Source organism: Triturus cristatus, chromosome 1_2 (genome assembly GCF_964204655.1).
Source record: "Triturus cristatus chromosome 1_2, aTriCri1.1, whole genome shotgun sequence".
Classification (NCBI taxonomy): Eukaryota; Metazoa; Chordata; class Amphibia; order Caudata; family Salamandridae; genus Triturus; species Triturus cristatus.
In genome coordinates, this window is record NC_140580.1 from 668,349,164 (window position 1) to 668,376,807 (window position 27,644).

At 46.0% G+C, this 27,644-nt stretch overlaps 1 protein-coding gene across 2 annotated transcripts in view; it reads left to right on the plus strand.

Annotated features, from left to right (window-relative positions):
• The window catches only part of SH2D4B (SH2 domain containing 4B), a 1,373,617-nt gene that overhangs the window by 560,285 nt on the left and 785,688 nt on the right, over nt 1-27,644 (plus strand). For both annotated transcript variants that reach the window (XM_085608516.1, XM_085608523.1), the window contains one exon: nt 18,717-18,864. In XM_085608516.1, the coding sequence (XP_085464642.1) occupies nt 18,717-18,864 (148 nt within the window). The remainder of the gene's footprint in view (nt 1-18,716; nt 18,865-27,644) is intronic.

The window sequence follows — 27,644 nt, forward strand, 5'->3', positions numbered from 1 at the left end:
CAATGCAGACTGAGCTGTCAAGATTTAAGGACTCTAGTAGAATCCTACAAGTGAGGGTGATGCTGCAGACAGTAGAACCCACTGCCATAACCTGCGCCTGGAGGGGCCTCCTGAGGGAGAGGAGGTAACCATCCTGTGAAATCCCTTCATGTGTGGCTCCTCTCTCGATTCCTGTATCTGAGCTTTTGACCTGCTTCAACATAGAAACATCAGGCCTTGTCACATAGACTTCCTCGGGGGGCCCCACCACACAAGCTTATTGAAAGTATGCCCAACCATAAGGATTGAGATACAATTCTGTGAATGGCCTGCATGAAATACTTATAATTTCAGATTATATAAAATTTGTGCAAAAGAAATTCTTCTAAGGTTAAAACAAAAGATGTGAGCAAGATGAAGGTCAATGTACCTAGGGGCTGTATCCTCTCACCACATTTCAACAGTTAGCTTCGTCCATTGGCACTGGCCATCTGGGATACGTGGACCAGTTTTTATATATATGCAAATGATAAACTATTTGCATGAGGTGTAGGCAATCTCAAGACCCTGATTTTTCAGCATCCGATGATCTTTCCCAAGCTTTATGTTATACAAAAATGTGGATGTCGGGAAATTTTCAAAACCTTAAAAAACCTCCAAAAAAAAACTTCCCCTTGTTCCCAGAAAGTCACACATTCCTAAAGCTTTTGATTAGCCCCCAAGAATTGGAATGAGCTCTGCTCCCTCTAGATTGGTCACAAATCTGGATATTATTATTGGTTCAAATTTATCTTTGAAAAGCTCAAATAGCGTATTTGGCAACTAAAAACCTTCCTTTTCTATATAAGATTCTCCATATTCCAGTCAAAATGCAACAGTTCAATTGAGACTTGATTATGGTAATGCATTTTATTTGGCAGCACCTACAACTATGATACAACAACTTTAAGTTGTGCAGAATGCAACTGTGTATGTGATCACTAAATAGGCTCATATGCCCCAAGTTATACGTGAACTACACTGGCTCCCAAAAAAGGACAGAATTCATTTTAAAGCTGTGGTTATAGTGCACCAGGCACTGTATACTCATTCCCTAGAATTTCTGGCCAATAAATTCCAATTGTATTCTTCAATAACGCTTTTAAGATTGAATAATCATTTTCTGGCTGATTTCCCTAAAACGAAAACTTTTAAGATGATTGGAAGGGCTTTCTTAGTTGCTACAGCCGTTTTGAACAACTCACACCCATTCTAGCTTTATGCAGAACCCTATCTTGTTAAATTTAAAAAGCAATCAAAAACATTGTTCTTCTAATCACCATCTCTTATTATTTGCTGTATATTTGGTACAGCACAGTGTCCAGATACCTAGATGATAGTATGATATAAAATTACTGATTCAAAGACCATAGATGATAGAGCAGTGCACTTGTACTAACTTCTGATATGCCCCACCAAATTTAAGGTGCTTTTACAATCCAAGTCCTACTTCTTCAAAGCTCCTAAAGCAGTGTGGAACTACACCCAATTTCATAGAAAGGAAGATATTGGTTCAGAAAGTGACTTTTTGTGATTTCATGTAAATCTGTTCAGTAGTTTTTGAGAAAGAAAAACAAATGTATATATCTATGGATGGGAATCCTTCGCGAATCAATTGTGGAGCTTTGTGAACCCATGCACCAACAGGAATGCAGTAATCAGCTGGCCGCAACCTGATTAGAAAGTTGCAAACGCCATTTTAGACTTTGGGGAACAATCCCCAGCAGCAAAAATAACAATGAAATATAATAGAAGGGGGTAGGGTAGAGGATGTGGCCTTACAGCTAGAGCAATTGACCTCGACGCTGGGGAACTGGGTTTGAGTCTCAGCAGGGACGCTCAACATCCTGTGATTCTGGGCAAATCACTTAATATCCCTCTGCCTAACAAAAAATCACTGCTCGTCTGTAATGCCACTGCTCATGTTAAGTGCTCTGATACCTTGGGGTCAAGTCCCTGCTATATAAAGCTCTGGGGGAAAAAAGTGGTACCCTGACCCCCGGGGAGCAATATAGGGGTCGGAGAGGGACACTTGATGGAAAATAAAATGTCTAGAAACATATTTTGTTCCATGTGCGAGGATCTGCAAATGTGTTGTGATGCTCAGCACTGCCCCGTCTAACTTTGTGATGGATTTGCAAATTCTGCTGAAAATGTAGAAGAAAAAATACACTCAGACACTCATGCCCCCACTCACAGACCCACTCAGACAGGCACCCACTCACGGACCCATTCAGACACTCATATACCCACTTCCAGTCCTACTCAGAGACTGACATATCTATTCACAGACCCACTCAGACTCATGCATCTACTCATAGACCCACTCAGACATCCACACACCCTCTCACAGACCCACACAGACACTCATGCACCCACTCACAGACCCACTGAGACACTCTTGCATCCACTCACCAACCTACAGAGACACTTACTCACACATTGACAAATCCAATCAGACACGGAAGCATCCACTCATAGACCCACTCATACACCCACTGAAGGACCCACTGAGACACCCGCACACCCATTCACAGATTCACTCAGACAGTTATGCATGCACTCACAGACCCACTCAGACACTGACACACTCACTCACAGACTCATTCAGACACTGACACACCCACTCAGCCATTGACACACCCACTCACAGACCCACTCAGACACTCGTGCATCCACTCAGACTCACACAGACACTTACGCATCAACTCACAGACTCACTCAGACACTCACACCCACTCTCAGACCCACTCAGACACTCAAACACCAACTCAAAGACCCACTCAGACACTCATACACCCACTCACAGACCCGTTGAGATACTCACACACTCACTCACACACTCACAAACCCACTCACAGACATTACAGGGACATAATGGTTTAGGATTGGAGTTTGAGAAACCTTAGAAATTCACTGAAAAAAAAGAAGATTACAGGGACATTATCGTTAGGAATTGTTGATCGAATATGAATTTACCTTGAAAAAACAAAGTCGAGAGGCGTTTGACAAAAAAGGAACAGTTGGTTTAATCAAACTCTGTGGCCAGGAGTGTAGCATACTGAAATTGGTCTAAGGACTGACTAAAAGTACAATTGTTTTGAATGGCTTTTTATACATTTTTTGAATCCTCATAAATCAGTTCATATATCCAGCTTTGGTAGTGGAATGTGGGTCTCGTAAAGAAGCCATAAGTTACTTCCACATAATGGCAACTGCAGGTGGGTCTCGACCTTGTGTGAACACAATGAGGGCCAGTGGGTAACATGCTCAGATGTCTGGCATGGGGAGCATGTGATCACTGTTTGCTCACTGTGTGTGTTGTATGTCCAACTTTATGGTGTTTTTGGAGTGCGCACCCCTCTGGCCTTGTGCGTTTTATTGGGTTTATATATATACTTGTAGGAGTCCAAAGTGGTTCTTGGGAGCCCACAGAGGGCTATGTCAAATGCCGGAGTTGACACAGCTGTGACCCATGGCTTCTCCTCTTTTACCCCTAGTGCTGTTCGTGAAATCCATATCCTCGAGAATCGAGCTCTGGTAATTTTACTTAATTTGTCACAGCGCTAGGTTTGGTTCATCTGTCACAGCACTAGGATTTGGCAGATGTAGGTAAACTGAAAGGAAATAAGGCCTGCCTAAATATATAAATACTGATTGCCATTGGCTATTGGTAACTTGGTGGCAAACTTTTTGGTGGCCAGAGAGAGCTTCAGCATGTGAAGGCAGGATGTGCAGCCTGAGACTGCCAGTCTCTCTCTATTGACAGTGTACAACTGTGGAGGAATGAAGGAGCCCAGGGGAAGGGGGTGACAGACAAAGTCGGGCTTCCCCTGGGTTGCTCCGTGAGAATGGAACAAGCCAGGACACGGGGTTGGGTTAGGCTAGGATGGATATAGAGGAGGGGGAATTTGAAGGGTCGGCCTCTCTGGAAGACCCCTTTAAACTGTAGGCAAGTTAGGTTTAGTTTAATTATGACTTGTAGTTAGGTGTTAGGGAAGGCCTGGGAGTGGCATTTTGGATGGCTGTGTGGAGTTGTTTGTGTGCAGACCTTGGCTGTCATTCAAGACAGCGACGTGGTTTGCAAGCCCTCCAAGCACTCTGTGCAGAGGGGAGGGATGACTTATTCAGGCCTGGGTGGGAATAGTTCACCCAATGCATGCAGTGTTGGGCGGTGTAACAACTGCTGTGGAGGTAGGTTTCCCATCACAGGGGAGCCCGCAAGTACGCACAACGCACAGCAGGGGTGCGGCTGAATTTGAAATGCTGCTTGGTGTGCCGAAGGGAAAAGCAGCAAAGAAAAAGATGCAGGTATCAGTGGTAGTGGGGCCCAGTGAGACGATGCGCGATGAGAGTGCAGGGACACCAAGTGAGAGTGGGAGGGGGCAGAGGGGACTGAAATGAGGGCGGCTGGGGCGGCTTGGTTGACTGAGGCGGCTAGAGTTGAGGAAATGGCAAGGTCCATGAGGAGCTCGGGAAGGGACAACAGGGCAGGGCTGGCCTGGACGCTTCTGGATCCGCCTGGCTCATGTGGCACACAGAGCATGAAAAAGAAAAAGAGGGGAGATTACATTGTGAGGGAGGACAGTGGCATTGTGGGACAAATAGTCCCTGGGGGCTCAGGGGCTGAGCAGGCACACAGACTGGCAGGGTTGGCCAGAGTCAGCCCTCTCGGTGTACTGGGGTTGATTTGGAGGCCAATACCAGGGAGCAGCACCAGCTGCTTAGAGATACTGAAGAGTGATTGGAGAGGATGTGTAAGGAGAGGGAAGTTGCACTGAAGCAGGGCCATGTAGATAGGAGAGTCAAGGGAATGCCTGTTGTAGGGGAGGGGGAAAGGGACGAGAGGGGACTGTATCAGGTAGAGGTCAATGGTTATGGGTACCCAAGGTAGTGGATGGGCAGACAGGCACAGAGAGAGCTTCAATGGATCGTGAGGCTAAAGGTGAAGGATCTCTTGCAGTTTGGAGCAGCATGGAGCGCGGAAAGGCAACAATGCCAGCATCTCAGGTTGGCGTTAGGTTGGCGATGCCAATGGGAGCACATTGCGACCCCAGGACGTCGGTCTGAAGTGGTGGGAAGGTCGACGGCAGCCCTCCATACACTGCAGGTTTGGTCACACTTGGCAAGCATGACACGAATAATTAGAAATGCTCAGGATGTACCCTTGCTGGATTCTGGTTTGAGTGCACAAACGGTGAGGAATGACTGGGAGAAGGAAGTGGCAGATGAGTTGGTGCTTGACTTTGATGAGGGCAATTACGAATGGGAGGAAGGGGAAGTGAGAGATGGCGATTGGGGAGAACAAGGTTGCACTGGGAGAAGTCAGGTGGGGTGGGTGTAAAGGCCACAGAAGGCACGCTTGGTGTCTTCCAAAAGTCAAGTGCGGATGAGAAAGGCACCAGAGGAAAACATCATGACCTACAGGGAAGCTGGGAGAAAGCGGAAGAATGCCTACAGATAGGACGGATTGGTGGTCCGTATGGGATGGGCACGGGGACTACAGGGTAGCTGGAGGAAAACAATGGTGACAAGGTCTGAGCGGCTGGCAATGCAAGAGCAACAGAAGGCTGGTGACAATGGAGGTAAAGATGCTGAGGCCGGTGTGGGCAAAACAATGAAGGACAAGGATGGGGATGACAATGAGGAAGGGGAGCAGTACAGGAGGATACTCCCGTACATGGGTTTAGCGATGCCCTTGTGCTGTCACATCTAAGACAAGATTAAAAACAGGATTTGGAAACACAAATGCGTGGATGCATTCATGTTGTTGCATAGGGACATCCAAGCTAAGGAGGGCTCTAAGGAGGAGGAATGGGAAAAGGTGCAACAACCCAGGGTGCCCAATAACATGGGGTATTAGATGTCAGCCTTCCTCATATATGCTAGTATAACTGTGAGAAGCATTTGGACAGGGCAATAGCCTTCTTCAAATAGTTGGATATTATCAGGAAAGCACAAATGCATTTTGGGGATTATGCATGGTTGAGCCACAATGAGGAATTTAGGGCACGAGTCAACATCAATCCAGACAAGCCTTGGGAGGATGTGGACTCAGAACTGTGTTTACAGTGGATGTCTTCCAATCATCCACCGGCAACGACACACATGGCGAGTGGCCTACTATTCACTTACCTGTCTTTTCAGCAGTGTCCCGCTCAACAGGGGGCATGTTATGTTCCAAATGGTTCAGGAGCCAATGCATTGGTGTGCTGTAACTTTACTAAAGGTTTCTGCACCATACAACTTTGTAAATTAAAGCATGAGTGTTCCAATTGTGGGGGGAGACACCCCATTATTAAATGTTTCACAATGACAACCCCCGCAGAACAGTGGCAGCCTCCACAAGGGGGGCACCAGGCCCTTGCTGGCCACAAGGGCCTCCACACCAGTTAGAATAGAGAAAGTTGCCCCCTGGCTGCAGGCCTACCTGGAAAGAGAGAGCTTTACGTTTGGAATGGGTTTTGCACAAAAGGATTTTGCTTGGGATGCCAAGGATCACTGGGGTGCAGGTGGGCAGACACCAGTGCATATCGTGTCAGGGGTCATCTGCAGTGGCAGAGCCCAGCCAGCTAGTAAATGGGCCCCAGATGTTTTTGGGACAGCATTGTGTGGGTAAAAATTCCCAGTAGCAAGACAATTGGTCCCTACAGTGTGTGACGTCTTTTATCCACTTTCTTGTGGTCGGGGGGAAGTGGCACCCCAGTGCAGGGCCACTTGTCTCTTAGCCAGCAGCAATAGCATTGCTATGAGCCACCTCAACAGTGGTGGAACATCTTGAACAACCCCCAGCAGCGCCACCAGTGGTGAGCTAGGCAGCTCCCGCCTTGTTATATGTGATATGATGAAATATTTTCCGCCAGAAGTTGACTATAGGCCTACACTGCAAAGCTATGTGGATGAGGGTCGTTTGGTGGGTCCCGTATCGCCAGCAGTTATTATCTGGCCACAGAGACCCATGAGATGTAGCTGTGTCAGAGTGCGGTAAAGGCGGTGTATATGTTTGAAGTGAATAAGCCATAGGCGGTATTTCGGAGACAATTGTTCCAACTGTCTACAACAGAAGTCCCACTGCTCTTCTGTTATGTCCAACCCTATGTCCTCCTCCCATGCTCTCCATGATGATGGAACGACTATGGGGTAATTTCTCTGTGTGACAGAGTAAATGCTGAGACACTAGTTCTTGGCCCGATTCCACAGTTATGATGTTTTCTAGTGCCGGCAGCAACGGAGGCGGATTTGGAAATGTGCTGAATCTGTCCCGACACGAGGCACGTAATTGATAATATAATAGTGTGTCAGACGCTGATTGAGGTGCAGAGCCGCACATTTGTTGTAGCATTAAGAAATTATCCCCTGGGTATAGGTCCTGGCCATTGTGAATATTGTGTGAGTGTGCGTGTGCCTGCGCACTTCCATCCATCAGTGTTGTGAACAGTGGGTTATTCGCCAACGGCATTGAGGGGGCATATAATGTGTCTGTGTTTGCCCATTTGCAGAGTCTGTCCCAGGCCCAGCACAAGGTTTCTGTGGTGTCGACTTCATGTTGCGGTCGTTTATATTGTTGGTAGAGTGCTGTGCATAAGGGAAGTGGTGTTACCCTGTCTATCTTGACTGCCACATGTGGCTGAAATGGTGTGAGGTGTACACAAAAGTGTAAAAAATTAGCCTGGATGCTATGAGCATAGAGTGCGAAAGTCCAGATCTCCCAGTCCCCCTTGTGCCAGCAGCAGAGTTAATATCTCCTAGGATACCCTAGGCTGTCTCCCCCCCCCCACACCAGCTCAATCATGAGTGACCTGATGAAAAATTGTACTGTAATTGGTATGGGAATGTTCACAAATAAATACAGTAGTTTTGGAAGGATGATCATTTTTGTTATGGCAATGCGGCCCGCCAGAGAAAGGGGCAGTGCCTTCCATCTTCTTAACCGGTCCACTATCCAGTCCACCGCCCTGCCATAGTTGGTTGTCCTGACTTCTTGTAGGTTGCTACTGATCGAGACGCCCAACTACCGTGTCCGGCCATCCGCCCACACTATCAGGTATTCATTGTCAAAGGCCTGTGTCCCTGTTGTCGGCGGGATGATGACGGATTTTCTTCAATTGACCACCACCCCGGAAATGCCCTCATAACGCACCAGCTCTTTGTCATTGGTGCGAAGTTGTCCCTAGGGTTTGTCATGTATAAAGCAATATCATCTGCGTACATTGACACGGTTAGCACTCTCATGGTGAACCCAATCCCCCGATTTGTATGGTGTTGCCTTATCCTGGCTGCCGATGGCTCTGTCGCTATCACAAATATTAAAGGTGATAGAGAGCATCCTTTCCTGGTCCCTCAGGTGATAGTTATGGGTTCAGAAATCAATCCATTGACTTTAAGTCATGCTGTGAGCAAAGTGTAGAGAAGCCTGATCTGCTGTATGAATAGGGGACTCAGACCCAGCCTGTGGAGCAGAGAAAATAGGAACCCCCACTCAAAAGAGTCAAAGGCCTTTCTGGCGTCTAGTAGTGCCGCTATCGCAGAGACGTGAGGGACAAGATAATGTAGAAACGCAAATATCCTCCTAAGATTATGTGAGGTAGATCTACCAGGCACAAATCTGGATTGATCCGGCCTGACAATTAATGGGAGTAGCGGCTGAAGTTAACTGGCCAGTAGTTTGGCGAAGATCTTTGCATCTAAGTTAATTAATGAGAGCAGGCGGTACGAGTTGCACTTCGAGGGATCTTTGTCAGGCTTTAGCAGTGTTATAATGATGGCCTCGCGCATAGACCTGGGTAGGACTCCCTCTATTGAGGCCTCTTGGTAAACTGCTAGGAGGTGGGGAGTGAGTAGCTCTGAATATCCCTTATAAAATTAAGTCGAAAGACCGTCTGCCCCTTGGGCTTTATCCACCGGCAGGCTATTTATGACCCTCCGCACATCCTCGACTGTGGATGGAGCATCTAAATATTTGCGGTGTGCCCTACTGAGCCACAGGAGTTCTATTGAGTCAAAATATTCTTGTAGACCAGAGTCAGGTGGGTCAGACTGAGAGGTGTCTTACTGAGTGTAGAGGTTTCTCATTGTGTCTAAAATTGCTGGTGGCGTGAGTGCCATACTGTCATCAGAGGTGGAGAGCACTGTGATGTATTTAGAGCCTCTGGGTTGCTTCAGGAGGTTCGCTAGCGTCCTCCCGGCCGGTCCCCTTCACCGTATCTGCGTGCAGTTGCATATTTATGAAAGAAGCTTGTTTACCTTATCGCCTCTTGCTGAAAAGCTGTGAGTTTGCTACGCATGCGCCCTAACAGTGCGAACGATGGGGAGTGAAAGTATTTCACTTTGAATGCTTGTATCTCCTTTTCCAACCTGCTCAGACAACCCTGGATGTCCCTTAGCACCCCTGATTGAAGAGCTATACAGGAACCCCGAATCACCACTTTAAATGCCTCCCACAGCGTCCCTGCAGAGTAGACAGAGCCCGTATTGAGGTCAAAGTATTTCATTATGTGTGTCCTGATCTCCTCTCTGAATACGGCATCCAGTAGTGCATTAGGGGGAGAACGCCACGAGAATGGCTGTATATAAGGCTTCGGCACTAAGAGCTTTAACATAATGGTGGCATGGTCCGTAAGCGTGCAGGTATGGTGTGACCTCAGTGGACCAGGAGTGTTAGTCCTTAGATGTTAGCCAGAAGTCGAGTCTGGACCAAGCGTGGTGTTGTTACGTGATGCATGTACCTTCTCGGGCGTTGGGGTGGAATATGCGCCATGAGTCCAGTAAATTGTGATCGGACATTAGTGCTTTTAGGGCAGTAGCTGCCTGTGGATGATGCGTGCATGAGAATCCTGCTCTGTCAGCCATGAGCAACAGCACTACATTAAAGTCACCTCACCACAGTATTGCGGCGTCCCCCAAAAACTGAATTTTGTGCCACACATTGTAAAAGAATTCAGGATCGTCAGTGTTAGGGCCGTACGTGTTGGTATGTGTTGGTGATGATGACCCACCGTTCAAAGAGTGTACCCCGTATTATTATGTAGCGGCCTTCTGTGTCCTTGATCTCTGCTGCATTTTCCAGGTAATAGCCCACCTAATCAGGATCGCCACCCCCATGAATAGCTCGAGTAGTTAGAAGTATATATCTCACTCCATCTATTTGAGGTTAATCTAGAGTGGGCATCATCTTTCAGATGGGTCTCCTGCAGGAGGCATATATCTGCTTCATGTCTGGTAAGATATGACTGTACCAGTCTAGATTTTCTATGATCATTCGGATCGCGCACGTTCCAAGTAATGCATGTTAGTGTTGACATGTATGCGTGTTTGACACCGTTGTATGTACCTGAATGAGTGAACCTATCACAGTGCACCCTGTTAACCCGTATTTGACGCGCCCCAGTTACAGAGGCCCCCACGTGGCTCTTGATGAGGGTGTCTGGATTGTGTAGACATTTCCCCAGGTCTAGGGCACGTGTGTTCTTTAGAAATGCATACTGCAGTGAACAACAAATAACATTAACATTTGCTACCCTCCTCCCGCCCACACCAACCCCCAAACAGGTTGTGTTACCCCTTTTAATGATCCCAACAGCATCTTACGCCCTGAAATCTTAGGGCTAGTGGGACTTATCCCAGGGGGAACGTGGGGTTGCTGACATCCTGCCCTGTCACAAAGCAGCAAGGTGGCAGAGCGCTCGCTTTACTGACAAATACACTTATCATGGAACAGGTTTTGTGAGAGAGAGAACACAGCCAAATTTAACCCAACTCAAGACTAGTAATATTACATATTGACGCTCTAGGGTGTAACTACTGCTGCGTACTCCGGCAGCCCGCACCGGCCCACCCCTTATTCTGTTACCTCTGGGATAGGTGGTGATCACCTGTGTTGGACATGTTATGTCCTACATGTCTAGTCATTGCCGCTCTGCTGGCCACGCGGTGATGTGTCATTCTCACCCTCCTGTCTGTGCTGCTTCTGTGCGGCCTGTTTGGTGAACTTTAACACTGCACTGGCGTCCATGAATATCATAGGCCTGCTTCCGGTCTGCCCCCAAAGCTTGGCAGGATAGAGCATTGCATATTTGGTGCCTGCCTTTTGGAACAGTTTTTTTGCTGGGATGAACTTTCTCCGTGCCGCCTGGACCGCCTGGGTGAAGTCCGGAAATAAAGTGATGGCATTGCCCTGGTATTGTAGTGATCCTTGCTCGCAGGCCATCCGTAGAACAGTGCCTCTGTCCCTGTAATTTAAGAGGTGAGCTAGTATCGGATGTGGTTGACCACCAGGTGGAGGCTTGGGGCCCAGCGTGCGGTGGGCACGTTCAACCAGGAACATTGCGGACAGATCAGTTCTGAATAAATCTTTTAAGAGCCCTTCGATGTAATTTTCCATGATCGTTATGATTGTGGACTCTGGAATTCCCATAATGCGAACGTTATTTCTCTTTGATCTCGCATCGAGGTCTTCATTCTTCTCCCTTATGATGTCAAAGACTTTGTCCATGCGAGGAAGTTGTTCTTGCGCCTCGGCGTTCATCGGAGCCTGAGACTCTCGTTTCAAGTGCATCAATACTGTTTTTGTGCTACTCTACCTTTTGCGATACGTGATCCATACGTGCCGCGAGGGAGTTCAGTCGCCCATGCTGGATTTGATTGTATCCCCACTGGGGGTGGTGCCAAAGAAAGTGGAAGGGACATTCAGTCTGCCAGTTCGGGAAAGGGGCCGAATTGGCCAAGTCTGACATCAAATCAGCTTATCGACTAATACCCATTCATCCATCAAATTTTTCCTTGCTGGTCATGCAATTTGAGGGGGCTATTTATGTAGATAGGGGGTTGCCCATGGGCTGCCCGATTTTCTGTGCACTGTTTGAAGCATTTAGTATCTTTTTGCTGTTTTTTTCTCAAGAGGAGTGATCACAGAGAGGTGTCTCATTCTGTGGATGATTTTAGATTTTTGGCCAACAGAATTCAGAAGAGTGTTGGAGGGAGTTGAGACATATTGAGGATTTGGCTTAGGAAGTCAGTGCCCAACTAGCGCTGGAAAAAATTGAGTGGCCGAGCACAGTTTTGACCTTTTTGGGAATTGAGTTGTATACCTGAGAGTTGGTGGCATGGCTGCCACAGGACAAAGTCAAGGAGATTAGACAATTTTTGGATGAGGCGATTGGGGTGCGGAGAATATAGCACTTTACAACGCGTGCTTTTACAACGCGGTACTTTACAACGTGGTTGTTACAATGACCGCGTTGTTACCACACGTCATTACAACGCAAGTCATTTCAACGATTTGCTCTAGCGAGTGCTGGACTTAGGAATAGTATTAATTACTATTCCTACTCCAGTTTGCGCAACAGCAGGGAAGGTGTTGGATTTAAATTCCAACATATTCCCTGGTGTTGCACGCCCCCTAGAGCAAGTCGTTGAAACGACTTGCATTGTAATGACACACGTGGTAACAACGCAGTCGTTGTAATGACCGCGTTGTAAAGTACGGTGTTGTAAAAGTTGCGTAGTAAACATTGTGTCCCGGGTGCGGAGAATGGAGTTGAGGAAGATACAGAAGCTTTTGGGTTTCTTGGACTTTGCTTGCAGAGTAGTGCGGGTGGTAGGACATTTTGCAGCGGGATATGGCTATGTCCAGGGCAAGTCTGCCTCATCACAGTGTGTGGATTTCACTGTCGCTGAAGGTGGACTTATGCAAGTTGAGGCTCTTTTTGAAGTATTTTAATGGTGTGTCCATGCTGTTTTTGGATAACGACATAGTTTGGCACATGCAAATCTTTTCGGATGCGGCTGGGGCACATGGTTTTGGCCTTTTCTGTGAGGGAGATGGTGTGCAAAGAGATGGCCTGGGCATTGGTGGAGACAGGGCCGCAGCATTGCCTTTTCAGAATTCTTACCTCTGGTGGTGACATTTGTGGTGTGGGAGAGTTGCCCAATAGAATGGTGCTTTTCGATCTGAACAACATGACTATGGTGGACTTGGTGAACAGGCAGAAAGCTTGTGACCTCAGAGAGCTGCGCTTATTTTGACAATTTAAGTTGAAATGTTCACAGTTGAACATTGTTTTCCAAGCTAAGCATGTGCCTGGGGTGAACAATGATGTAGCAGACTCCTTATCTTGTTCACAGTGGCACAGATTTAATCAGCTGGCACCGGGAGCAGAGGACAGGAAGACACAGCTCCCACACAACATTTTGCCATTGAAGGAATGAGTGTAATTGGTTTAGTAGAACAATCCTTAGTAGTGTCGACAAGGAAGAGTTAATAGCTGGTTTGGAGGGAGTTTAGGAGTTTTGAGTGGAGCTCGCAGATGGCAACAGACCAGGAGCAAAGAAGCAAGGAAGGGAGAGTAATCAGTTTTGTTTTGTATTTGCTAGACAAGGGTTTAACCCACACAACGGAAATTTGCTGGGGTTTCTTTTATGGAAAACTGTATTGGGGAGAGGACCTGGCTCAAGGAGAGACAGTAGGTAGGATTCTAAAGCGGTGGGGTAAAGGGAGGGGCACGGTGTCTCAACCGCGGGAGGCCATTACGTTTGAGTTGTTGCTTCACATAATGGAGCTATTACTGGTATGTTGTTGTGACCGTTTTGAGGTTGTGGTTTTCAGGTTGTGCATGTTGTGGATGTTTTTGGCATTCAGGGTTTCTGGGTTACTGGGCTTGGGGCAGAAGACCGGAGCAATGCATGAGGAGATCTGGCTGGAACAGGGGCCATTGAGGATCTGGTTACACAGTTCAAAAACTGAACAAACAGGGAAGGATAGATGGGTGTGGCCAAGTGAAGTGGGGAGGCTAGATGCTTGTCCAGTGCAGGAATGGCAACAGATTTTTGTTGTGGCCTGGCCACATTTAGAATGAGATTTTCTATCTTGGCAGAGGGTTATGGCTTTCAATTTTTTGTCAGTGTTGCACAGGAAATTAAAGCAGGTGGGAGAGGACCCAACCAGGTTTGGGACGCACTCTTTCAGGATAGGGGTGGCCACGGCAGCGGCACAGTTGGGGTGGGATAAGGGGCATATTTGGTGACTAGGTTATCAAGGATCTAGGTGCTGTGAAAACTATGTGTGGAAACAGGTGGCAACTGGGCTATGGAGGGCGTTTAGGAGTGGGAGCACTACTAACATCTTTTTTTTATCATAGGGTGTGTGAGCAGTCCAGGGTCGAGTAATTTGTTGACGTGGACTGTGGGAAAAAAATTTGCGCGATGGGCAGCTAAATATGTGGATCAACAGATCTATGGACTGAGCCTTGAAGTACCCAGTGGCAGGCACCGGGTGGTATGGTGGGAGAAAAGCGGGATGTGTTGGGGCAACCTTTTGCCTTTCTTGGTGAACCTGGTTATGCAACATGGGTGCCCGCACATGTTGCTTATACACTTGGGTGAAAATGATCTGGTTAAGTTGTCCGGGCTGACACTATTGCAGCTAATGAAGGAGGATCTTCAACTGATTAAAAAGCAATTTGCAGGGACATGCCTGTGTTAGATGCAGTTTGTCCCTTGTAGAAAATGGTGGTTGCAGTGAAACATCAAGACATTGATAAAGCCAGGAGGAAGCTCAACAGAGCTATGAGGGTCTTTTGTATGGCATGACATCCCATGGCGGCATTAAGGAGGAGGAGCAGTTTTTGTTTTGCAATGATAGGGTGCATGTGTTGCATTTTGGGAATGTGTATCATTTGATGGAAATGCGGTATATGATGAGGAAGCTGTGGAATTAGACAATTCAGTGCAAAGGAGTCTATGAGTAGGGTGACAAAAGGAGCCCGGGGAGGGGCCACGAAAATGACTTACGGGGTTCTTCCTGGTGGGAGCAGAGGGTAAGGGAAAGACGCTGTGGCAGGCTTTGTAAAAGGAAAAGGAGGCTGCATTAAAGGATGTCTGGTAGGGTAATTGAGAGAGAGACTAGGAAATGTGAGGTGGATGGAAGGACACATGAAAGAAAGAGGAAGGGTGCTGATACTTTGAAGAAGTTGAAGTTTATGTAAATGTAAATAAAATTTGCAATAGTGCTGCAAAACTCTCCTAACAAATTTGCCTTTTATGCTTTATCGTGGAGTGAAGTGTGGTTATTTCGCGATCAAGGGACCCGGGGGGAGTGACAGGTGAAGCCGCTCTCTAACCGGGAGGCTTCATCAGAATGGTATAGGCCATGACCGGGGCTAGGTTAGGCTAGGGGTGGGGCTGTAGGAGGGGTATATATGCAGGGGAAGGTGAATGGTCATCCTCTTTGGACGACTCCTTCACATTTAGGCAGGTTAGGTTTAGTTCAATTGTGCCACCCATCCCCTGGCAGATGAGGAGTCGGAGGAGGCAAGTTTTGCCACAGTTGGACATGGTTGGTAAACCAGCATGTTGCATGAGTTTGGGGGGTGGTGAGTCAGATGGGGGAAGAGCCGCCCCTTGGCGGGGAGGATGGGAGCACAGGGGATGGAAAAAAGAGTGTGTAGGGCTTTGCAACACAACAAGGAGCTTGCATTGGAGAATGTCTAGTAGAGTAATTGAGAGAGAGACCAGGGAACATAAAGAGGACGGAAAGACAAATGAAAGAATGAGGAAGGGTATTGATACTTTGAAGAAGTTGGTGTTTATGTAACGTTAAATGGAAGTTACTCTAGTACTGCAAAACCTGTCCTAACAAAGTGTCCCTTTACGCATCATTATGGATTAGTGTGTGGTTATTTCACCAGGAAATTTACCCCCACTATCAGCCGTCTGGTCAGGAAACTCCTGAGGCTGTGGGACTTAACAGCCCCACAACAAGGAAAGAAGGAGCATTCACAAAGGCTAAAGGAAACAAACACTGCTGAAAGAGCAGGCAATCTCAAAATATGGGGCTGTTATAAATACATCACTTGTCGGGGTTCATTTTTAGCAGATTTTATTTGTTTTTGATCTGGAAAGTTTCCAAGTGTGAATTAGGTTTAAAATTTTAAAGTAAAACATTTGTGAAATAAATGTAAAGGCTCTCACTTTTAATTCATCAGACGTTGTTAGGCACTGCCTTAAAACTGGGAGGAACTGGATTCTTTGCAAGCCTGTCACTTTTAAAAGCATGGTCAACCCCAGGGCCGTCTTAACAGCGTTATAGCCCCCCAGGCAAAGCAGTGCACTGGGCCCTGCCTACACAAACACTCACAGGAATAAAAATGTTTAAAGGAAAATGTGTGTTAAATGCTGGTCTGCATCAATGGTTGGCATACTAACCCTGCCTACTTTTGCTTGATTCCACCTTATGCTGTTTCGTTACTCCACCCTACACTTCCTGTCACTTTACCTCATTGCCTGGTTCATTTTTAATCCCCACTTTATAATGAAGTAACTCTTTTCCTATATTTCTCTTCCTCCCCTCTAACTTCTCTCTTGCACTGGGTCAGCGCCTGATGATAAAATATAAGTTCAGGTGCCCACCACATGCAACCAGCGGCATAAATTGAACCTTATAAACAGCAATGCTATTTCGCCTTATAAAATCAGACGCATACTCCTCTTTTGAGGTATATCCTCCCAGACACCCTCTTGCTGTGAGCCTAACTTCCTATCTTCTTTCCCTTTCGATTAAACATGATTGTTGCTGGCATCACAGGGAGCTTATTTTGTTTTCATTATGCGTGTGTTAATCACGATTGGCTAATGGGACTATAAAAGCGGTGGTAATGGCGCTTGCGTCGCGAGCTCCATTATAACTTCGTCGATTCATTAATGCGCCATCTTTCTCGGGTGTTACCGAAAGAGAGCCTCCTGTGTTCAGCCAGCGATCGAAAAACAAATCCCGTGCTCCACTAACTGAGTCATTAACACACTCAGTCAGTCGCCTCTCCTCTCCACTTGGAAAAATTGTCCTCTTTTGAACCGGCTTCCGCCCGAGCGACAGTGTGAATTTTCAGGCTAAGTTCGTTTTGCTGTTACTGCTTGGTCCGGAGCACATCATTTCCATTGGTCGCAGCAAATGTATGCTCTGCATATAAAACTCCCCATCTGCAGATTGCAGGTCGATGTAAGTGCTGGGAATGCACGGTTCAAGGTTGCCATGCTGTCCAGATCTCGGAATCACCTGCAATCACTTTATCTGCATATACGATTTGTGTCGTACAGATGCACAACAGAGGTATTTTGATAATTAATTAAGTATTCGAATATTTTGAATGTGGCATTATATATGTTAGCGAATACAGTGGTCACTGACCTTCAATGTTGTTTTCGTCACTTAAAATATAAACTGTAGGTCACTTTTTCGAGTCACTTAAAGTTGCTCTGGTGAGTTCCGTCACCTGCCCCCCACCCCCACAGCGCACACATACACACACTCACCTGAACTCTTAGGGGCAGATTTACAAGCCCTTGTGGCACTTTTGCGTCATTTTTAACATGGGAAAAGTGACGCACAAGTGGCGCAAGGGGCTTGTAAATCTGCCCCTTAGTATCCATCTGATAAGGTGCCTAACCTAGGGGCATATTAACAAGGGGCCGGCGATAAATTTTGCAAAGTGCGCTTAGCGCTTGCATATTTATCGCCGGCTATCTATGGAATTTATTAACAACGCGCATCGCTGAGGCGTTAAAAATTCCAGAGAAAGTTGGGATATCGCTGTTTTCCATGGTAGAAAACGGCGACATCCTAGATGATAGGGCCTGTGGTCTTAGCCACAAAATCCAGCCCCCATGTTAAGTATGCCTTAGTCGGGAATTTAACAGACGTTAAATTCCTCCGTTAAGGCATACTTAACGCGATTTTAAAAATCGCTACCCTCCCTTGTTAATATCGCGATATTTTCCCAAGGGAGTCTTGTCAGGCATGCCTCCTTTGTATCTCTTTAGCGATGCGATCGGAGGCGTGCTGCAAACGGGCGCTAAGTCAGCTAAATCAGCAATCACGTGTCTTTGCTGATAAGGCGATGAAATTATCGCCGCTTTCCGCCTGAAAACGGATGCAAAAGCGGCGATAATTTCATAACGCCGCCTTGTTAAGAAGGCCCCTAGTGAGCAGTGCTACAGCAACAAATGATGGACGGAATGCTGAATGAATCAAACATTCACCCCCAGTCAAGCGATCTGGTATAAATCCATTGCTCTTTTGCTCACTTCACCACCCCAGTTTGGACCCAGCCATATGCAAATCAGTCTTGACCCTGTGCCCCATGGGAACAGTCCAGCCCAAATTGCCAAGCCGGGTCCTCGCTGGACCGGAAACAAGCATCCTGGGACCGGTTTCAGGAAAACACCCCTCATCAGCCAGACTAGCTTGAATACAGTGGCATAGTGAGCAGGGCACACAACTTATGGGGGGCAGGGGGACTAATTGGCATATTTAACATATCATTTGCTCATGCTAACCTGCCTTAGTCTGCCTATATAATAATGCTGTTTGATGGATTTAAAGTAACAAACACTGGCACATACCCCAGCAATGCAGGAGCATGCCCCCCTCCTCCACGGTGTGCTTTCACTCACTAATAAGTCATTAAGGTTTCCCCAAATTAATCTTCCCCAAACATCAGTATACAGAAACGTATAGAACATGGAAACATTGTACATATTTAGTGATCATGGGTATCATTGTTATGGTGATGTCACAAAGTAGAGTTAATCCGCCATTTGGGGTTTGGGGCGGGCTACTAGGAGCGAAAAGGAGATCCGCCTAAAAGATGGCCACATTGTGTTAAATACGAAATAACTATTGATATCTCATTATCGCTTCATTTCAGAAAAGAGAAGAAGAAGAGAGACAGAGCGGGGAGGAAGAAATACGTCGACAAGAAGAGCTGAGAGCGAAAGAGCTGTACCTGAGCCTGAAAGAAGCTCAGCAGCAGAGCCAGCGCAACGACAGCGACGAGGAGCAGTGGCAAGAGCAGCGTGAGTCACTCCAATTTTACACCACCCAAATGTCAGTGGCTGGAAAGTTTGTTGTAAGGAAGTGGCGTTGTGGTTGAAAAAGATGGACTGGAATGCAGACATGAGGGACTGCCGGTGGCTGAGACTTCTGCAACTATTCCAGCTCTCAGAACCTCTGTGTTTACCTCATTGTTAGAAAGTATCTGAACCCAGATTCTGAATGTCCTATCAAAAATATCAGAACGGTAACAAAATTACCAGGTTCTGTTCCAGCTATTTCCAGAAGTACTGGCTGTCAAGAAATCACTCCATTTCCCAGCAGTTCAGAGCCTGAGTGGCAGGAAGGATTGGGGATTGGTAGCCACAGGTAGTTAGTTGTTCCTGTATCTGTTCAACTACTCTTGTTAAGTCATACTAGGCTTTAAAATAAACCTGACTGGCAAACACCTATCTCTTAATCCATTGAGACTAATGAGAGACTTGCAATGGTTCATGGCAGATGTTCTTGGTGGTGTTATACCACAATATTGTGGGTTTCATTATAACTTACAAAATATTCACCCCACAATATCTACTACGACTATATCGTCAAGCTATGTATCTTGGAGTTAAGATCTGTACATCTGCACTTCCTTATATATATAATTAACTTGATGATATAGTGGTAGTTGATACTGTGGAGTCAATATTTGTGCAGGTCGGTATTAAAACCACAATATTGTGACAAACAAGTATAACTGGCTTGCAAATAAATGTTCTTTAATCCTGTCAGTTACATGCCAGAAAGTCTCACTTTTATGTGACATGTTGTTGCCCACTTACGTGATGGTGGAGCTAGAAGGCTGCAGCAGCCAGTCATAGGTGAGGCACACCTAGGTGTTTTTCTTTTAACAGAAATGAAATGTTTGTGACAAATTATGTTTTTGGGTGGGTTGCACATGTCATCAGTATTATTGGGCAAAGAAATGACAGGATTTCAATTACCCCACTTTGCTGTACAAAAGACAGACCAAACAAACTGTACAACTACACCACCAGGTGCTGCTAGATACCCCAAAGCATCTAATGGGTATTGATGGTGTTGTCCCTAAATGGTTCAACTCTTACCTTCACCTCTTGCCTAACTAACCGCTCCCAAATTGTAAAAATTGGGAATGCCATGTCAGATCAAGTCAGCCTGTAACAAGAGATCCTACAAGGTTCCATTCTCTCCCCAAACATTTTCAACCTCTGCTTCGAACCCCTCTGCACAATCCTCAGGAACTCAAGAGTCGTCTTCCACCTATACACCGTTGACACTCAAATCCACTTGAAGATCTCAGGCAGATCAAGTCTCCGCTCACTTATCCAACTCCCTTAATAGAATTCATGCTTGAATGGCTAACAAACCCCTTAAACTAAATCCAGCAGAAGCAGAATTTATTTTCATCTCTCCAGAGAAAGCTAACTTGCCGATTCAAGACTGGACAGATTGCCTCCTAGACATGGACGACCATCCCTCCATCATTCAGATTGCTAAATCTTATGGATTTACCCTCAAGAGATGTCTTAACTTCCAGAACCATATCTCCTCCATGGCTAAGAGTGCCCGTTTCCAGCTAAGGCTTCTTTGGGGAATCAGGACCCTCATCCGAGCACACAGCCTTAAATGTTTACCAGGCACTTGTGCTCTCCAGACTCGGCTATGAAATGCCACTCCTTTCCATCATTGCCAGAGTTCACCTAGGTCTTCTCAGAGCAGTCCTACATGTGGCAACTCGCTTCGTGACAAGACACAAGAAATTCAACCACATCTCCCCCATTCTACACTCCCTTACGAGGCTTCCCATAGAAACAAGAGCGGAAATTTAAAACTGCCTGCATCACTCATAAAGTACCTCTCCAAGAAACAGAAAATCTCAGGCACTGTCTGAGACTCACGAAATGCTGAGTTGCTCCTCCTCGAATACCCCACCTTCAATTGCAAGCAAAACATAAACCAATCCTTCTCCGGAAGCTCCACAAGATTATGGAACTCTCTCCCCACTGAGATTCCACCTGACCAATGTCAGGTCACCTTCAAAAAAGACCTCAAGGCTCATTTCTTTGAACAACACCTGGCCTAACACGCTCTTATCCCTTCACACTCCTGCTATGTGCAGACCTATCTCAACCAGTATGAAAGATTGTTGTCCAGCTTGTTGTACTGTACCACCAGTTTGCCACTGATATCTCTTACAATTAATACTTTTGAAGCGCTCTACCTCACAGGGAGGCCAACATGGTGTTTTTTCCACCTTTAATGTTACATGTATATTTTTCATTTGTTATTGATACATTCTGCTTTTTGCAAAGCGCTCGTTTTGTGCCACTGCTTGCCACTACTATGTTGTACAATGAACACTCATGAAGCGTGCTACCTCATGAGGAGGCTAACCTGGTATTCTCTCCACCTTTAATGTCACTTTTATACTCTGTTATTGGTAAGTTCTGCTGTTTGTAAAGCATACCGATGCCTATAGGCCGTGTACACGCTACGGAAAATCACAAACATAAATAAATAAATCCATTTTATTTTAGGTCTCATCTACAGACACCCTTAGTTGTCTGTTGTTGAAGTCCTATATTGAACTGTACAACATAAGGAGAGGGCTTTGCGGGCTTTGGGTCTGTTCCTTTCTTATTTTTGGATGTGTTTCTTGTCTATTTCACTTCTCAGCTCCTGATTCAATGCTTTGCAACCTTAGGATGGGGCGCGGACTGACCCTCGCGGTGCTCGGACCGGCCGCCAGACGACGCAGCGGTTTCGCACCGCTGATTAGGATACGACCGCCACCCTGGCAGTCGCATTCTGCATATTTGACATAGCGGCAGGTGCTGCTTACAGCAGCACCCGCCGCAATGCCAAATTGACATGTTGTGCATTCCCATACACAACGTGGCAGGCACCGCACGGTGCCTGCCACCTTGTGCATGGGAAAGCCCGAGTGCACCCCCCAACCCCTCTGGGAGCCTGAAACGGGCCCCAAAAGCACATCCCTGTCAGCCTTTCCATGACGGCATTGCTGCCATGAAAAGACCAGTTACCGCACCCATCCTAATATGGATGGCGGTGCCTGGTAGGCACCGCCACCATATTAGTGGCCAAGGCCGCCCGGCCAGCAATCTTAACGATTGCCGATTGGCGTAAAAGAAGCGGACGGACTTTCCGGTCGCCGCAATACTCGGGATGGCGGGCGGATCGCCACCGCCAAGCCGGTGGTGGTGATCCGTCCACCATCATACTGACCCCCAATGTGTTTTGATTTGATGGCATGTACCTTTTCACTGCTGAAATCAAACCTTTCGTATATGAGGGAGTGGTTTCTTTCCCTCTCCCTGCTTCTTACAGGCCCCCACCGCCTCGCCTTTTTATCTTTACATAGCCCTTTCACACTCTGAGTACTGCTCACCATAGTGTGGCTTCAATAAATGCATTTTTAGCTATTCCAATATAGTAATCTGTGCGTTCACTTCTGCACGTATATGCATGCATGTCCAGAAGCCACCTTTATGTAAAATGTAAATGTAAATGTATGGATACTTGTATAGCGCACGACTACCCGGAGGTCTCTCGGCGCTTGTACTTGAGTTCTCTTATTTGAATTTCATCATTCAAAAATGGGCACCTCACATGCACCCACGGTGGCCATCAATTATGAAAAAGCTGTTCAAAGATGCTAGCTGTTCATGCATGCGGACATACAGTGTCCATATTTAAATAGCTTTGCTTTTGCTATTAAGAGAATCCATTCACAGATGGTTTCAGTGCATGCATACAGTAAATTTAAATTGGAATTATTTACATTGTCAGTGGTTATACTGAAGAACTGACATGGTTCCTGTACTTCTAGTAAATTCTGGACGACCCTGACTTACAGACTAGCATTCCTGTTTGCCTAGATAGGGGCAAATATTACCATACAAGATATGACAGTACAATATCAGACATCGTTAAAGTGAAATATATGAACATAATATTATAAAAGCACAATGTGATAATATTTGCATAGTGGAAGAAAACTGATTTCACGATGGCAGTAACGTGAACAAATCGAGACAAAAGTAGAATATGTGGATTTGCAAGTCTTTACAGAGGAATATCCACTTTTCACCTTGAGTGCTGATTGATTACAGCTAAAAGTAGAGGGACCCTTGGTTTCAAAAGTTCAAGCCCACATGTTTGCTTGTGTTCCGGTTCTTTGGTGAAAACCTTTTCACCTAAACGCTGCAAGCTAATGTATACCGGAAGACACTACTTTCAGCTAAATCAATATTATTTTATATACAGAAATTCAATAGATAGAGAAACGGTGGCCATGCATGTTAGGATCTGTTTATCACTTTCGTTTATAGCAGAATAGCAGAACTTTCCTGGCACTGATCGAGGAAATGACAATAGGGCGCTCATAGGGCCATATTATCAAGGAAGGGCGATAACATTATCGATGCTTTAGCGGCAGGAAACTGCCGCTAAGGCGGCGATAATGGGCTTGATAATATGCCTTTGTGAATTCCCATAGAAGCCCAGGTTCACACTAGAACTAGAGGTGGCGATAATGTTATCGCTGTTTCTTGATAATATGGCCCATAGAGGTATTGGCTAAAATGGAGCAAATTGGTCTCACTCCGAAAAAGGAAAAGTGGAAGTTCTTGGTAGGAGCGGTAATCCTAATTACGTCAGATAATAAGATGAAGGATTAGTCCCAAATTTAAGCCCACTGAGTTGATACTCAACGCACCCATTTCCAACCGAAAAAGACCATGCCGGTCCTGAGACAGGCAGAGTGCTTCCACAAGCTTGTTCATAATTTTGCTAGTTGGGTCTAACCTTTGGTGAAGAAGGATGCAAAATACGAACGGTGAGCTGTGTGTAATGATGTATGTAGAAGGGTGAAGGATGAAATGAGAAAACTGTCACACTTGGACTTTTTTGATATACAAAGGAATACCATTTTGACCTCAAGTGCCAGCATGAAAGGTTTGGGTGCAGTTCACTTGCAAATGATGAATGGTGAAGAAAAGGTGCTCACTTTTGTCTCTCCTTCACTGAAGGAAGCAGAAGAATATTACTCTGTGGTAGAGTGAGAGAAATTACCATGTTTGTGAGCAGTTATGCATTTTACATGTTATTATTGGGGTCTTCTTGTGGTAAGGACAGATCACTCCTCATTAATAAACATTTTCTCCTTAAATCAGCAGATGGATAGCCGATTGCAGGAGTAATTTTTGGTTTGAGTATTTTTTGAGTAAGAATTGTGTAGCTTATTGCCACTCAATTTTTCCATAATTATGTGAGAATGACATCTGCCCATCTTTGTGGGTGGGGTAAACTGTTTAGATGCTGAAGAGTGGTCTGGAGCCATAAAGGAGGATCATTTGCTCAGTTGTCAGAGTATGGCCTAGTGGCTGTGGAGACAAGAACAAGGCTATTGGAATGTTGGTGGAGGGGAGGTCTAGATCTTTGAGGAGATATTGCGTCCATTTGTGGATGCCTCTGGTAGGGCTTGGGGAAAAGATTGTCAACTTGGCTCATGTGAGCCACGTAGGCTGGAATCTCAAAAAGGCTAGAGTCAAGGAACAGTGTGGTGAAAGATTGTCTGCTGTGTAATGTTAAATCATGTTTGGCCAGACCCACTCTCTTATCACCAGTGTAATTAGCTGATGGACTATGGCACACAATGGGTTTGGATATCGATGGTCCATTTGATCTTCTCACTGCTCTGGGAAATTTGTAGTCCTCTTGATTGACTACACGTCGAAGTGGGTGATAACTTGAGTTATTTTTGAGTTGCCTAAAACCATTGCCACTGATGAAAGTGGGCAATTTGTGTCCAGTGAAATAAAAAAGTAATTAAGTTGTTTGTCTATTCCCCCTCAGAGGGCTCTTGTTTATGTGGACAGGCCAACAGGTTAGCTGAGCTGATGAACAGGTTAGTACAGTCTTGTGTGCAGAGGACAGTGGATTAAAGACAGCCTGTCAAGGTGGTGCTGCGAGAGACCATTTGAACACACTGTAATACCAGTGGCGGCTCATCGTGGGAGTGCTGCAGGGCAGTGCGGCGAGGCAGGGTGGGGGGTAGTAAACTCCGGCATAAGGCCGAACGGAGTTCATAAATAAATAAATAAATAAAACAAATTTAATTGTGCGCGTTGCATTGCATTGCTACATAGCAGCTCGCGCAATGAAATTCGTTTTATTTATTTATTTATTAACTGAACTCCGTTCGGCCTTATGCTGGAGTTTACTACCCCCCACCTTGCCCCTCCCCCACCCTGCCCACCACCCTGCAGCACTCCCACGAGGAGCCGCGACTGTGTAATACACCAAATAATATCACCTTGATCTCATCTTTTGTGCGCTGCAAGAGGCACTTAGAACGGTCAAGGTTCAGTTCCTCTTAGTTGAAGTGTGGGTCAAGAACAGGGATGCCAAGTTGAAGTAGTCTGCTTTCAAGAGCCGAGAGCATCAGAAATGTTATAAATGTTGCAATGTTAAGAAGTATGCTACAAAAAGTTTGTGGAATGTGGGAGAAGAGGCTTATGTCAAGAGACCAAAGTTCACGAAGAAAGACTGTTCCAGAATCCTACGGCCGGGAACTAAGGGATAATGAGGTGGTGGTTGAGTCTGGTGATGTCTAAAATATATGAAGTCCAAAAGTGAAGGGCAGGTTGGAGCAGAAGATGGCAAAATTTCCTCTTGTGGAAAAATGAGGGAAACTATTAAGCACTATTGGTGAGAGGATTATGAAGTGTTTTAGCCAACCTTATATCGAATTAAAATAACTTCTCACAATAATATAATTACATTTTCAACTCTATTACAGTCCCTGAAGTTTATGCATTGTATGACGGTATTACATAAATAAATTCAATGTTTTAGCACTTGTCTTGACATAAGGCATTTCTGTTTTTTTGGCTGTTAAGGTGACCCGTGATGGAGTGCAGTTTGGTTAAAGAAACCAGGATTGACCTATTCTGAAGTTTTACCCTCTACTTTAGTCTCTGTAATGAAAGTAAAAAAAATACTCATAGCAAGGCAGAAGTCTGTGCCTGAATAGGGCTCCATGAGAGTAGATACGTTCTCCTTCTCAAATGTGCTGCTTCGGAAAAGCTTTGAGTCAGAGCAACCTGAAACGTTAGCCCAGCGGCAATGCACCTTTGTCAGATTGGCTTGGCAAGTTTGTCTTGTCCTTGGAAATAAAACATTTCTAAGTCCCTGGTTTCAGGAAATGTTAGGAAGAGTACATTTTGACACAACTCAGGATGGAGGAGACAACACTTGGGGGTAAAGACTCACTTTGAGGCCAACAGCAGGGTCCAGGACTTTTCCAGTTTGATCTGGTCCACTGAGCAGTTACAGGAAAGGTCTCTTGAAACCTGTTGTGTCCCAGTAGCTTGAAAAGGAGATCAGCCTTATGACCATTGTAGACACTTCTTTGTTCTGGGTAAAAGATAGAGCAGGGTCAGCCTTTCAGGGCTCGTCTCGGGTCACAGCATGCAGGTCCAGACATCTTCTGTTCTTCCTCGGATGCAGAAAGTGTTCTGAAGAGGGTTCTGGGGATGCCATATTTATTCCTCTCACCAGCTCGAAGGGGGAAGGGGACTCTTGGCTTCTCACTAACTAATGGAGTGAAAGTTCCCAGGATTTACCCTACTAATTTTAGTAGCATTTCCTTTGGTGTGCCTGTTAGACCTGGCATCATTGGCATGAGTCTCTCCTCCATTTTTTTCTGTTTGCCTCCTCTGTTTACAATGTTTTTGCTGGATTATTGCTTTGGGCACTGTGCCACTGCTGATCAGTGCCACAGTGCAAGTGCTCCCTATGTTAAATTGTTACATTGATTGGTGTTACCATGATTGGCTTGGTTGACTTACTGTTCAGACCCTAGTCTAGTGCACTGCGTGTGCCAAGGGCGTGTAAGTTAACTGCTGCTGGTGGGCTTGCAGCACTGGTTGTGCCACCCACAGAAGCAGCGTGTAAAATGTGTCTCAGGCCTGCCACCGCAGCGCCTGCGTGCAGTCCCTGACTGCCATGTCGACTTGGCAAGGAAACCTACTTGCCAGTCTCTAAACCTTCACTTTGCCACATTTCAGACACCTCTATGGTAGGCCCTAGGGCAGGGTGCATTGTTGGTAAAAGGTAGGTCATGCCCTGATGTGTGTGGCATGACCTAAAAGTGAATTACAGCCATTTTCGTTTTTCACTATTGAAGGGCTACCTGCCTCCAATAGGCCAGACTGGGCAGACTGATTATTAACTCCATTATAATCTATCTGACTCAGGGAGCATGGTAGCAAGTCGAGTTTAGTATCCCTGAACTCAGAATTTAATAACACACCCTTTAGGATGGATGGTTTTTAAATTCTATGTTTGAAAATAGCACTTTTAGAAAGTGGCTATTTTCTTGTCCAACTATCTACCGGTCTCTGCTGGTTTGGTGTGTGTGTCAGGGGCTGGGTGGCTCCAGAGGTCTGAATGAGTCAGTGTGGGGTGAATGGGGCGTTTACACATAGAGTGAGGGAAGAGTAGCCTGCCCTGCCTGACACAATACTGGCTCCGCCTCCTGCTGGGCGACTGATAGCCCTGCTCCTGCCAGTGACAATACTGGCTCCGCCTCCTGCTGGGCGGCTGAGGACCCTGCCCTGCTCAGTGAATAGGCCAGGTGCCTCTGCCTGGCAACACCCACAACAAACCTGAGATGGTGGGAATTTCCCTGCTTGGACAAAGGGAACAAAGGAGAAATGGGGTATAAGAGAAGGACCCCTGAACCAAGAACTCA